This window comes from Lissotriton helveticus, chromosome 6 (genome assembly GCF_964261635.1).
Source record: "Lissotriton helveticus chromosome 6, aLisHel1.1, whole genome shotgun sequence".
Classification (NCBI taxonomy): Eukaryota; Metazoa; Chordata; class Amphibia; order Caudata; family Salamandridae; genus Lissotriton; species Lissotriton helveticus.
In genome coordinates, this window is record NC_136067.1 from 946629211 (window position 1) to 946644285 (window position 15075).

The 15075-nt window shown below is 41.2% G+C and overlaps 1 protein-coding gene across 2 annotated transcripts in view; it reads right to left on the minus strand.

Annotated features, from left to right (window-relative positions):
• RMDN2 (regulator of microtubule dynamics 2) overlaps positions 1-15075 on the minus strand; it is a 702094-nt gene that overhangs the window by 25264 nt on the left and 661755 nt on the right. For both annotated transcript variants that reach the window (XM_078648597.1, XM_078648595.1), the window contains exons 9-10: positions 6946-6999; positions 6762-6842 (exon numbers count right to left, since the gene is read on the minus strand). In XM_078648597.1, the coding sequence (XP_078504723.1) occupies positions 6762-6842; positions 6946-6999 (135 nt within the window). The remainder of the gene's footprint in view (positions 1-6761; positions 6843-6945; positions 7000-15075) is intronic.

A 15075-nucleotide genomic window follows, 5' to 3' on the forward strand; every position in this document is an offset into this window, starting at 1 on the left:
TCAAGAACTGACTAAATTCTGAAATGATAAATCTATATAGAATAGGGACTAAATTCCTTTATGGAACACACTTAACCATAACGTTTTACTTTATATTTCTGTAAACGGATTTATCTGACTTACCAACTGAATATATTTGAGAAAACAATCCTGCAATCTGTTAACGAGAAATAATGATTTTGAACCGATCCTAAACTCTCGGCATTGACTGAACTAATCAACTGTAAAGATAACACTTGTTAAGATATTTTCGTTTTATGCTCCATTCTAATACGGTAGCAAAGATTAATCCACCTGAAGAACATAGCACAGATCTGGAGTCCACATTGTAAGTTACAGTTTGAACTGATTAAATTAAATTGACTTCCCCGCTATAAGTAGTATAACATCTGGATAAGGTTTGAGTCATCTTAATAAACACAAATGAAAGAAAATTAATGTAATGTGTGAATTATATGGTTTTATGCCCTTCTTCAACTAACACGCACATTTCCGAATGGGTCACATTATATGCTGGATCACGGCAGGCCTGGCCGACAAAGTTTGTGACCCTACCTGGCTGTCTTTTGTTAAACAACACGCAGTGATATGTCTGCAGGAAACATGGCTGGTAGATAACAATTTCGCTCACATCGAGGGATACCAAAGCTTTTTTATCTCAGCTGAACCCTCTAGTAGTGGAAGAGCAAAAGGGGGCTTGGCAATCTACATAAGTTTGGCTCTCACCTACCACAAAAACATCCGCCAAACAGGCAATAGGAATAGCCAAGTACTTGATTTGAAAAGGGGTAAACATACCTTGACCCTGATCAATTTTTACAATGCAGTAAACCAGTATGGAGAATGCAACTTACTGCAGTTGTGTGACTTTTTGACAGATAATGAGAGGAACTTGTCGAGTAAACTGTTGATTGCTGGTGACTTTAATACCCATCCCTGTGGGAATCCAGGAGAGACGCCCATGGGTCATCTAGGGTGCAACAGCATAAATGGTTTTCACTTTGACCACTCTAGGCGCGGAACTCAGCTTAACAACTTGATGGACAAAAACAATTTAATTGCAGCTATGTCTGAGACGGCGGAGCATACACTCTTTCAAGTTCCCACATATAAAGGTAATACAAATGGTTCTTACATAGACCATATTCTATTATCTACGGACCTTGCTAACTTTGCCTCGGATTTTCGCATTCAATTAAATGCCCACAGTGATCATAATCCGATTTCCATCGACTTGGGTGGCGGCATTTTTGACCTGCGAAAGCACAGCGAAGGCCGGGGAACTACAAAGTGCATAAATGAGAAACGCCGACTAAAATGGACAATGGTGGACTGTGATAATTTATATATCTCGATAAATAACCTTTGCAGCTCTGATCTTTCAATTTGTGTGTCACCCACATCATCTCCCGGTCAAACTTTGTCTGCCTTTGAGGGGGTCGTAGATAAAGTAGGGTCCTTGCTGATGGTACCAGCAAATGGGCATGCTGGAAAGAACCCAAAATGGTTCGATCATTCTTGTTCCAAAGCCAATAGAGACCTCAAGCTGTACATTAACGATTTAGAGGAGTGTCTTTTGGGCACGGGAGTTGACTACCCCTACGTCGGTCGGAAAGGACTGCCGGTACTGCTTTATGCGGACGATGCAGTCCTGATATCCAGGACTACAACAGGCCTACAAATTCTGTTAAAAGCGTTTCATGACTTTATGAAGTCACGGGATCTGAGTATTAACAACTCAAAATCCTATGTCATGAAGGTAGGCTTGGGGAATAAAAAGCTAAACTCTTTTAATGTTAACGGGGAAAAAATCCCCGTGGCCAAGACATTCTCTTATCTGGGTGTCCTTTTTGACCATCAGCTGAACTGGGGACCCGCAGTACAGAGGAAAATGGGTGAGGTAACCAGGGCCAATGCAGCCATACATGATTTCGCAAGAAAAATGGGCAATAGCCCGGTGGCTGCACTGCTCCAACTTTACCAAGCAAAAAGCTTATCTATTGCATGTTATGGAAGTGAGCTATGGGGTCTTACTTCTCCTAGAGGGCTAGAGGTTGCAGAAAATAGCTTTTTAAAACGGGTTTTGAGGGTACCAAGGGGCACAGGCAACTTTTCTGTCCATGAAGAATTAGGCATGCCCTATTTGAGCGACAGAATAGCCGTAAATCCCATACTTTGTTGGCTGAACTGTTGGACAAATACTGAAATACCCCTCACTCAACAAATCCTGAAAGAAGCACTAACATGGGAAAATGGTTTCAAAGTCCCCTGGCTCAAATACATTAGCAAATGTTTATCTGATCTAGGGCGTCCTGACCTTTTTGCAACCCCAGAGCTTATTACTAAATCTGATGTTATTTTTGTGAAGAAGACCTTCATAGCTTCTAGGTATTTAGCCCGGGAGGAGGCCGAATTAAAAAAAGACAGTGTCCGGAAACATGTGTTTTTAAAAACCTGCTTACAAATGGAACCGTACCTGTCATGGCCCCTGTCAGGTTATGATCGCTTTCTGCTCTCGAGGTTTCGCCTTGATCTATTCCATCTTTTATTGGCCATACCGAGGGGGGCCCATCGAGGCCAAGTGTTGCCACCTTGCAGCTGCGACGAAAAGTCTCCGCAAGACCTGGCACACTTTTTATTTATCTGCCCCTTTTATCTTGTACCAAGGAAGTTATATTTAAAACCAATCCTCAAACAATTGAATTTTGTACAAATCCGCCCAGCACTTTATTACCTCCAACTACTAAGTTGTGACTGCACTTTATTTGTATGTAGCTTTTTAAAACTTGCAATCAAATTCAGGGCAAGTATGGAGGGATAATTGCGTTGTGCTGAGAGAAATATTATTATACCAATATAACTATATATATTTACAAATTTTTACTGTACATTCTGTCTGATCTTTTTCAAGTGATTCCTAGTAATATATGAATTTTATGTGTTAACTGTAAATTTATTGAAATGTGCTTTTATGGATGTTACTATGAACATTCGAATAACGTTCTTTTGACTGACTGATATGCTGGATCAACTGTGGCCAACTAGGAACAAAATCCCACATCTGGCAGAGTTGTATCACAGATCAGACTTACTGGAAGGAGGCCATGTCATGCATATGGGATTTCATGGGAAAGAAATCTACCTCAAACCTGCATGAGTTTGCCTGGTGATCGAGACAGTAACCATTCTACTTGTTACATATGTGGCAAGAGCTGTGCTGAAAGATTACAATGATAATGAGCATTCAGAAGACGAAGCGCCTGTCAGACAGCATGTTTATGGTTGTCATGCTTTGCATGTGATTAAACATCCACGCTGCCTAGACTGCACTGATGCTTCTGCACTCGCAGCCACCCAGAACTTCATGAACTATGTGGAGCATCAGCCATCAATTACAGTGGCAGACATGCAGAAATCAACCCTGGGCAAAGGACGTCAAACTTGGGCTTATTTGTGTGACACACAAAACCATGAATTGCAATAAAAGGGTGTGTAAAAGCCTTATAAACTGCCCTGTCCAAGATTGTAGTCTGGCCATAGAATGCCATGTAAGATTCCCAATACAAGGTGACATTGTTTCTTTTCCTGTGATGTAAGTTACTGTTTTGAATCATATATAAGGATGCCTTTCCAAGGTATGGACGCATCCAAATGCATTACTTCCCTAATTTTCCCTCACATTCTTCACTCCCATGCTACTCTTTTTGCTTTTTGATACTCTTTTTGTTTCTGATTTTTGATTCTTGCATTGGCTTTTTCCCTTTCCCTGATGTAAGGAGGAATATGGTGCCGTGATAATAACCTCAGTATAAATATATACATCTTGAATCAAGAGCTGGAACAAGACTGCCAAGGGGAGTTTTTAGCCTTTGTTCGTTTTTATCTCCTAATTGGGACCCTCCTAAGGAGTCACTTGATACCTTGTATGAAGTGGTCTGTGCACGGTGGCACCATGGATACATGGAAGAGCCGTACTTTCCTTGGACAATCTAGCATCATGTTCCTTGACACTATCGCAACATAATTTGATATGGTTAAGATAATCACACTATTATTTGCTGTCAGGCTGACTATAGTCCACTCACAGTAAACCACAGTAGTTTCCACAATTAATCTGTGCTGACTTCATGTGAAGTTTGCATTCAAGACAGGGAAAATCACTGTATCTTTCACTTAATATGAACTGAAGCTTCCCAGTGAGTGTAAGTCGTTCCTATATACACAGAAGGATGAATCACTACACTAGGCAAGTTTCAGAGGTGTACACACACAGAGAAATAGAAACCTATTCAGGGCATAACAAGCGTGATTTGGTTACACATATTTTTGGTGCAAATTCTGTGCCTTTTTATGAATGGGATGTACACATAATTGAGTGCAAATTCTAATCATTAGCCACTGAAAATATAGAAAATTTTACATGCGCATTTGGAGAATTTCCAGATGTATTTTCTATTCACTTGTGTATGCTTATTTTATACTTACTGATGAACACTCTTTCGTTGATGCTGGCCAGATTTTGTGGGTATCTGATCCAAAGTCCCCAGTCAAATTAGTTTTGACTGGAATATTTGCTACGTGTACTGGGCTCTGACTTAGGACTACGTCTGTTCCTGCTACTATCAGAGATAGTCACAAAACAGGAAAAGAGAGATGGATGTATACTGTTCTCTCTTCTCAACCCCCACCCCAAGCCACCAGGTACTAGAGATTTCAGGCAGTGAACATGCAGGAGCCATTTACAGGCTGATGTGATATGTCCGAGAGGGAATACCCTGTTTACAGAAAGGAGACCACCATTTTGTGCACACATCCTTCATACATGATGGTACTGACATAACGAAGGCAAGAGTCCCAAGTTACAGTGACTGGACGGACCTTTACTGGTGAGAGGATACAGGCAATCTTCCCTCAGAGGTACAGGTAAAATGACTGTGCTCTTGGGCTATAATCATCCTACCAACACTACCAGCCATCACATAGGCTATGTTCAGGGGGCTTTAGTCATCTGCATTCAAAAACAAAGACTACTTTGGGTTTCTCTCAGAAAACAAAAAACAAAACATGATTGAGTGTCTTGCAGGCTGGTATGATCCTTGAGCTTGCTGTAAGAAAAACATAGCGTCGTCCAGAAAACATGCAAGGGCAGGGCGGGCTAGCATCACCAAGCCACGCAGGGCACTTTCTTCCCAAGGAACACTGCTTGTGCCAGGTTTTCCAAATGCTCCAGCGAGGAGGTTGTTATACCTGCTACTCAGCCAGTGTGACTGTGGTGGCGGAATGTTGGTGTGTGAGGTGGCTGTGGAATGTTGATAAGTGAGCGAGTCAGTTGGAGGATGGGCGGAGCAGCAGGGAGACTGTTCCAAATGGGGCTCTTGTTAACATCTTACTCAATAAACTTTGCATGTATTATTTTACCACATGTTGTGCATATGCATGAAATGTTTCCACCCATTATTTTCATGCTTTCGCATCAGTACTTTGCTACATTGTTTATTTGCATGCAATTGTTCTGAGGTCGTTCTGTTGCATGCAATAGTCCTAATGTCATCCTTTGCATGCATTACTTTTAATGTTATTCTTTCTAGGGCTCCAATGTTATTTGTGTAAAGAAAGGAGATGTGTTATACCTGCTGCTCAGCCAGTGTGACTGTGGTGGCGGAATGTTGGTGTGTGAGGTGGCTGTGGACTGTTGGGGAGTGAGAGAGTCAGTTGGAGGATGGGTTGAGCACAGGCGCGCAACACCCATTGGGCTCACGGGGCTTTAGCCCCCCCCCCCCCCCGTCGTGCCTGTCAGCCCGGGCTGACACAGCTTTGCGGGCTGGCGAGCATGTAATTGCAGCCGCACCCGAGTACTTAACAGGTCTTTAAAAGACCATTTAGTTGTAAATGAGGCTTTTGTTGTGTGATCACCCCTTCTCACAGCCACTTTGTCCGTGGTTGGAAGAATTAGCCCCCCCCCGAAATATTTTCAGCCCCCCCCCCCCCCCCTGAAATTTGCCTCTAGTTGCCCGCCTGGTTGAGCAACAGTGGCTTTTGTTAACATCTTACTCAATAAACCTACTTAACTAATCTACTTGGAACTGGACCTTCTTTCTTCTACAAGAGAGGTCCCTTTTGTTCCTTAAACATTTTCTATTTCTGTGGTGCGATTTTGCACAACACCAAGAACTGAGCCACAGATTCTTAGCAATTGATCCCTGAACTTTCTATTAATATAAAACAGATTATCGGTATTTGCCTAGGGACCGACAAACATTCATCATTTACGTTCAGTAAACATAATTATTCGGATTTAAGAGACACACAAAAGGAACACAAATGTCCATGTCTAATATCTAGATTCATGCTCATAATGAGGTGTTGTGATGATCGGCATTCTCTTTACAATGCTATATATAGTTTTAGAAAATATTGTGTAAACAAAAGGAATATATATTTTATAAACTACCCATGTCTACCTAAGAAAGCGGAAAAGATAGGCGATCTGTTTATATTCTCATTGCCAAGGCAATAAAATGGAAATTAAATTGCAGTTATAAAAGATTAAACAACCCTTTGTTGATTTGTTCAATCAAAGTCCGCCTCATAAAGTTTAGACCCTCTTCAAAAAAGCGGACTGTGAGAACAAGAAGCGGCTGGTTTTCCAAATATCCAAACATTAAATTGCGACATGAAAAGAAATATACGGAGTTAACGGTGTACGTGGGATTCTTCAGTTACACACGACAGAGAAGACGGACATTTATTTTAGTACCCACCTCATTGGTCAGCGATACAATCGCTGATGCAGCATCACAATACTTGAGTGCCTGGTTATTAAGTCCAAGGTCTCTATAGCACTGAAATAAATGTGAGATATGTAAAAGAAAAATCAATTGTACATGGAACACATCAGTAATAAGCGATAGAAAGCACACAGAAAGAACAATGTGTTATAGTTACCTTTGCTAAATACACATAATTGGATTTGGAATATGAAGGCCGCATTTCTTCAACCTGGTAAAAATATTTTTAGAGTAAAAAACAAACAAGAAGTTAAAGAAATGTCTCGATAAAATCGACACGATTTGATATAGTCAATTTAACTGACTTTACATCTTATTGCATGGATGCAATTTGTTTTTCATATCGGGGGTAAGTCAAATAAAATGCGCCTTCCCGTTTAAGTTCCCATAGGAACTCTTGCTCATAGTAATGGCATGCATTGTTATTGGGCCACATTTATATTCATTGTGGCAAGGCAAAAATATAGGCAAGAATAGAGTATATAGTAAATTCTCAAATGTTCTAAATATAAACCTATAATAAATCCCTCTCCATTGTATATATGAAATTTTGAAATATGTTTTACTTTACCAGAAGCTCAATACATAAATGAAGTAACTGCTTCAAATTAGTTTAAATGCTACACAACATAAAGTGCTGAATGATAGGGTTTTGAAGTGTGAATGTGCAATTACAATATTTGCTTTTGGAGAGGTTGTAATTTCCCTAGTAAAATATGCTTATATTGATCCCCAAGATCTAAATTATTTACAAAGAATGAGTTTATCACAATAAATACCAGGAACATGGCCTTTTCTAGCAACTTATAATGCTAATCAGATGTCAAAGGACAGTACTGTAAAACTGGGTTACTGATTGAGGGGTGTGAAACCCTACTCAAGCAGCAACCACCAACCTTGTTGGGGTGAAGTCACAAGCAAACTCTAAATTAACCTACGCACTTTTAAAGGTTTAAGTAAAAATAGTGCCACGAAAGCCTAAAGTGCTATTTGCGACTATCTGGTCATGTGAGACCGGGAGAAAGTAACAAGTTCAGGCCAACTGTGATGGAGCATGGGTCGTATACAGGAACCAGGTTAGTCTCGCTGAAAACTATCTTCTCTTACTAGCGCGCAGAGTCCCGTTACCAGTGGAGGAAGCCACGAGGAGCAGGGAAGTGTCGCGGATGGTCATTGATGTAACGCGAAGAGTAGGTCTGGCGTCACGGATAGGCAGAGCTGTAGAGTGAAGATTCTGTTGTCGTCACAAAAGTTGGGCCAGTACTTCGAGAAGGCGCTCTACACGAGCGGTTTATGTTGGAGTGCGATGGGTGATGGGTCGAGCTGACAGAACTTAGCACTGGTGGGCTGTGTGAGTGACAAGGTTTCAGCACCAACGGGCCCACTCGCGGTCGCACAGAGCCCACAAACTTCAATTCAGCCTCTGTGAGGCCGCACCAAGGGTCCAAGACCTAAGGAGCATCATTTGGGGCTCAGGGCCCTGCTCCAGCTGGTTTTGGGTGCTAGTTCAGGGGGCTGTGAGCCTGTTATGTCCCTATGGCTCTAAACAGCAGGCTAGCAGACTAGCCCTTGGAATCACTCTGGGAGTCCTGAGTTCAGTTACAGGTCCCAATCCCTCTGATTCAGGTAGGAGGGCAGCAGGGCAGTAGTCCAGGAGAGTGACAGTCCTTCCAGCAGCAATGCAGTCCTTCTTCCTGGCAGAGTCTCCCACAGGTCCAGAGGTGCACTGAAGAGTTGGTGTCTGAGGTCCAATATTTATACTTGCCTCTTCATTTGAAGTGGGAGAAGCTTCTAGAGGCTTCCCTTTGAAGTCTGCAGGATTCCTGCCTTCCCTGTGCTGGCTCCAGAATAACTGCAAGGGGTGTGCAGCCATTTGTGTGGCAGCAGGACACAGCCTAGTCAAGTGTAAGTAGGGCTGCACCCAGCTCTGTCATCCTGCAAGTGATGGGCCATCCAGGCACACCTAAGCTCTCTATTCTGTCTGGCTGCCTAGGAGAATACAAAAAGCCCAACTGTCAGCTACACACAGTCATGTGACCCAGAGACAGGCTGCAGGCACCAAATGGATAAGGCAGGAAAATGACAACTTTCTAAAAGAGGCATTTTCGAAATTGTAATTCAAAATCTAAAGACACCAAATATGAACTGGTTATCTGTTCCCATTCAACAATTATAGCTTGTTAAATGTAATATGGTAACCCCAGTGTTATCCTATGGAAGACGCAGGCTTTGCAGTAGTGAAAAAGGAATTTAGAAGTTTTTAACTGCCAGAACATGTCAAACGTCAAGGTCATTGTCCAACTTTTTTTTAAATATACTGCTCCTAGCCCTCTGGGCTCTCCAGGGGTTACCCCTAGGGGGGACATATGTATTAAAAAGGAAGGTTTTGGCCTAGCAAAAGGTTTATTTTTTCAGGTCAGATGGCAGTTGAAAATTGCACACACAGGCTCTGCAATGTCAGGCCTGAGACATGTTTAAAGGGCTTCTTTAGTGGGTGGCACAATCAGTGCTGCAGGCCCACTAGAAGCACTTAATTTACAGGTTCTAGGTACACATAGTACCACTTTAATAGGAACTTATAAGTAAATTAAAGATTGCAATTTGGGATAAGTCAATCTTACCAATTTGTTTAAGTAGAGAGCACATGCACTTTAGCACTAGTTTGAAGTGATAAAGTGTGCAGAGTCCTCAGGCCAGCGAAAACGACATCAGCAAAAATTAGAAGAGGATGTCAGGAATTTGGGGAAAAGCCCACTCTTAGGCTCACAGGTCTAAGAAGTACATACCAGGAAGTCATGTGTTGAGGTGCAATGGTAAGTTGAGGCTTGCTGACCAGACTTAGTAACAAACATTTGCATGTCTTATTTGATGGGGGGGATCTGAAAAACAAACCATTCTCTTGGAGTTCAAAGCCTCTAGGGATGATATCACTTAATGAAGGGGCAATGAAGTGAACAAACTTTTAGACTACATTTATTGTAGAGAGGTAATGTTCAATTAGAGTACCCCATAATCAAAACTCACAGAACAGAAAGTTAATAATTCAGATAAAATAGAATAATGCGTCCCAACAACATATAAATATCAGCAGTCCTACTTTCATTTTTTTTTTAAAAATATTTTTTTATTGAGACCAAACATTTAAGCAGTTCAAATTTACCTTTTATACAACAGAATTGGTTATACATACAAAATTCATACAAAATAAAGTAGGCAATAGATTGGCAGATTAGACAAATGATACCACAAATACATTCCTATCAATTAAGACTGAGGAAAACACATCAGAAACAAATGAAAAAGATACTGATGCTACATTGCAGTCCGAGCAACACTATTCTTTTATCCATTCTGCCACAGGCGCCCAAATTCGAGTCGCAAATTGCCTCCGTCTCCCCCCTTTACAAGAGAATGCAGAAAATTCTAGACGATGTATAGCTAACAATCTTGCTCGCCACTGTACAAATGTAGGGGCTTCCGAAGAAAGCCACTGAGAAGTTATGCATAGGCGAGCCTGCGACATAGCAATAAATATAAGAGCCGATTCATTAAAGGTGTTACTACCAGCTAATATATTACCAGCCTCAGAGCCGAATATCACAAGTGCCGGTGTTATTATGCATCGGATCTTAAGTGTGGCATTAATAAAAAGCTCGATATCGTCTAGAAAAGCACGAAGCGATGGGCAGGAATAAAACATATGTGTTGCATCGGCTGCCAGCAACCCGCATCGTGCACATGTAATTCCTTTCGTGGCCCCCCATTTTGCAATCTTAGCAGGCGTATAGTATAAATCCAGCATTGACATATAACTTTGGGTTTTGAGCGAACCAGATACTATAACCTGACTAGCAAGTTCTATCACAGAGGTTAAATCAATACCTGCCCTACCTAATTTTACTTCCCACTTGGCATTTTGAACAGTCAAATCATCCGGAAGTGTTGATAACATAAATTGGTACAAAGTGCATATCCTACTTCTCTTTTTTATCAACTCAATGACAGGTACTTTCTCCAAGATGCCAGGAGTTATCTTCAGGTATTTTTGGATAAAACTTTGAATCTGTAAATACTTGAAGAAGTCACGTGAAGATAACTGAAATTTATCACTTATTTCACTATATGAAAGGACAACACCCTCCTCAGCCATATCGCCCAACCCATTGATACCTTTGCTTTGCCATCTATACATAACATGATCCTTAAAGATGCTGGGAAATATTCGAGTAGCTTTAAAAGGCGTATATAAATTCATATTAGGAATAGTTAATTTCCTCCTAATCATTCGCCAGATGGTATATGCAGCTATCAAGACCTTAAAGCGAGTTCTCTTATAGAAGCTGGGTTCAAGGACTTCAAGTAAAATACCTTTTGCGGCTGAGCCCAGCCCAATCTCATAAATAGTGGGAGTGTTACAGATTGGTATGCACACCTTATCTCCACAAAGCAGCACACCCATTACTTGCAGCATCGCAGCCCAATAATACATAACGAGATTTGGAACCGCCCAACCCCCTCGATCTCTGGGGAGACACATCCACTTAGCCGCTCTGCGTGAACGCCTATACCCCCACAAAAATCTGTAGCAAACTCTATCTGCCTTTACCAAGCTTATTTGAGAAAACAAAAGGGGAATGGTCCTGAACAAATATAAAAACTTAGGGAGAATTAACATTTTAACAACACTGCATCGTCCATATAAGGATAGATGCAGGCTATCTAGTCTTTCCAATTTTTTATTAACTTCATCTATAACCGGTAAAATATTTAAATCAGGTATAGTGTCCACTACAGAAGTTATACGCACCCCTAAATACCTGGCATCAGGAACCACTGGGGCATCTGAGATGACCATACCAGGTGTCTGAACCACCTGCGTCTTTGAGACATTAAGCTTATAGCCCGACACTGCCCCGAAGTGCCACGCCAATTGCTTAAGTTCACTAAAAGCAGACGAAACTTCAGATGTTATAACAACTATATCGTCTGCGTACGCTAACAATTTATAAGACATATTAATGACTCTTATAGGTTTTATGCACTGATTAGCAATAATCTTAGAAAGAAAGGGGTCTATATAGAGGGCAAACAGCAGGGGAGAACAAGGACACCCCTGTCGTGTGCCCCTAGTGATAGAAAAAGGGCAAGTCTGCTGGCCGGAGATACGAAGTTGTACTCTTGGGAAAATATACATTGCACAGATCGCCTGTATAAATTCTTTTGGAAATTTCTTCCACTTCAGGACAACCCACATAAACCCCCAGGAGACCCGGTCGAACGCCTTCTCGGCGTCCAACAGGATCAACCCAAGGGGTGAGTTCGTGACTTGAGCCCAGTCTAATAATGCTACGGAGCGTCTAACATGGTCAGCAGTATCTCGGCCAGGTATAAATCCATGCTGGAACACAGAGACCAGAGGGGTAATCACCTGTGCAAGTCGACCGGCCATTATTTTTGAGTATATTTTAGAATCACTATTAATTAGAGAAATAGGCCGAAATGAAGATGGTAACAACTCCGGTTTGTCTTTTTTTTTTAAACAAGACTATGGTTGTATTTTAGTAATAAAGAAAAGGGAGGACTCCTTTTAGGTTCAATCAGGGACCAGGAGTGAAAAGTGTAAGAAAAAACAAAGGTCCAAGGGAAGACCAGCTCTTGGGCTTCTACCCAGTTTTACCCTGCTCTCTCAGGAAGCCCACTGTTTCTGAACTAGTTGTTTAGTTACACAGTACTTAAGACAATAAAGACGTACATGCATAAAGACCTCACCAACTATACTTGGATTAAAAATACTTAAACACTTTATTCAAAGTTCATACAATCATAGATAATACACATTAGATAAAAAAATTAATAAAACCATATGTTTAAAACAGTTTCCTCGTCTTTTTGTTCGAGAAAAAGATTAAGGTTAATCCTTGTACATAAAAGTTGTCAACTTTTGATAAACTGGACACCCACGAATAGTGTGATTTCTTGTATATTTTTGAAAAAAACTGATGATGTGTGTTTCTTTTTATGTACAAGGATTAACCTTAATCTTTTTCTCGAACAAAAAGACGAGGAAACTGTTTTAAACATATGGTTTTATTATTTTTTTTATCTAATGTGTATTATCTATGATTGTATGAACTTTGAATAAAGTGTTTAAGTATTTTTAATCCAAGTATAGTTGGTGAGGTCTTTATGCATGTACGTCTTTATTGTCTCAAGTACTGTGTAACTAAACAACTAGTTCAGAAACAGTGGGCTTCCTGAGAGAGCAGGGTAAAACTGGGTAGAAACCCAAGAGCTGGTCTTCCCTTGGACCTATGGTTGTATTTTGCCATGATTCTGGTACTATACCCCTCTGGGCTGCTCTTAATATCTCCAAGAAGAACTGGCCGATTTCGGGTAGAAACACCTTATAAAACTCCAATGGCACTGCATCTGGTCTGCAAGCCTTGCCATTAGCCAAAGATTTTACTGCAGTCTCGACCTCCTCCCATTGAATGGGGGTGTCCAAATGCTCACCCTGTTCAGGAGAAATAACGGCGGTCTCAAGATCTGCTAGAAAAGCTTCGGCAGCTCTCTCAGAATTAAGGCGAGTGGTATCTTCCCTATATAAGGAGGAATAAAATCTGAAGAAAACTTCATTAACCTTTTCCTGTGTTTCATGCACTATTCCATGTTCATCTTGAATTTTCACCACCTGACTCTGAATGCTTTGCTGACGGAGTCTCATAGCTAGAACCCTGCCAGAATTCTCCCCAAACTCAAACATTTCTGTACGATATGGTAAAAACTTTAACGCAAGGTCCTGTCCAAGAGGCTCCAACAGCCCAGCCCTGAGAATCGCCACCTTTTGTAAACTGAGAGCTATATCATTCCCATCCTTGATATTTAGAGTCAGTGCTATTTCTGCATCCCGAAGTTCTCTAACACCATTACGCATCCGTTCTTGTTCTAATTTCCACCTGTAGGAAGAGAAACTTTTAGTTTCACCCCGTAACCCCGCTTTCATTGTGTCCCAGTCCACTTGATCTGTAGCAGATCCTTTATTGATATTCAGAAATTGGACTACCCATTTTTTAATATGTGAACGATACCCCTCATCGAATAAGAGTTTCTTATCAAACGTCCAATCACTAGGTGGTTTTCTAACTCGTGACCAAGGACATTCAGCGATCAGTGAATTATGGTCTGAAAGAAGTCGTGGTAGACAAAAAATATTGCTAACAGCTGCCACCGGTTTAGACAAAAAGACAAAATCTAACCTAACATTTTTCTTATGAGGTATGGAGTAGAACGTAGAGCCATCTTCTGTTCTCTTATGAAGATACCATACATCTGTAAGACCATGCTCCTGAAGAAGAGCCTGAAGGGCTTTAAAAACTTTAGCTTTTCTCCCCACATAATTACGGACATTCGTGAAATCCACATTGCTTGACATATTAATGTTCATATCTCCACATAGGAGTAGTGGACTGGGCCATGGAGCCAACTCAACATCTAAATATTTAAACACATCAGGGTCATCTAAATTCGATCCATACACATTACAATTTGTTACCAATTTACCCCCGATGCACAATTCAACTAAAGCCCACCTACCCATTCTATCGGCCAATGTCCTTTTGCATATACCCAGGCCGCCCTTTGCATATATAGCGACCCCTCTAATCATAGATGTCTGTTTGGAGCAGACTAATATCTCAAACCCAGGAAGCTTTAAACATTCCCGCTTCCCCCATGGAATATGTGTCTCCTGTATACAGAGTATATCCACATGCATGAAGTCAACAATTTTACGAAAAAGAGCCCGCTTTTTAGCGTCATTGAGGCCACAAATATTCCAAGTACCGATAACTATTTTATCCTGCCCCATCTAAGCACTAAAAGAAAAAGAAAACCCAAATGAGATTCCCTCGGCCTATACAACCTATACAATAAGCTATAATGTCTGTCTGCCATTTTATAGATAATTTGTACCACCAATTCTGCCAGATAAGTCTCAATTTTTTACCTACCCCCACTCTCCCCCCCACACACCATACCGCCCCTTGCAACTCCCTCCCGCCAACCCCCACACCCCCACCCAAAAAAGAGGCGTAAGGACATTGTCCTCAGTGATGTTGAGATGCAACAACCGTTCCCCACCCCATCGAGTTCCCTACACCACACATATGGCACTCTCTTGCTCCACTTCTCAAGTATGATCAACTTCTACTTACAAATATCGGTATTATGTCGTTCATAATCACAGATCCCTAAAACCTATAAGAAATGATTGCATATAAACAGATAC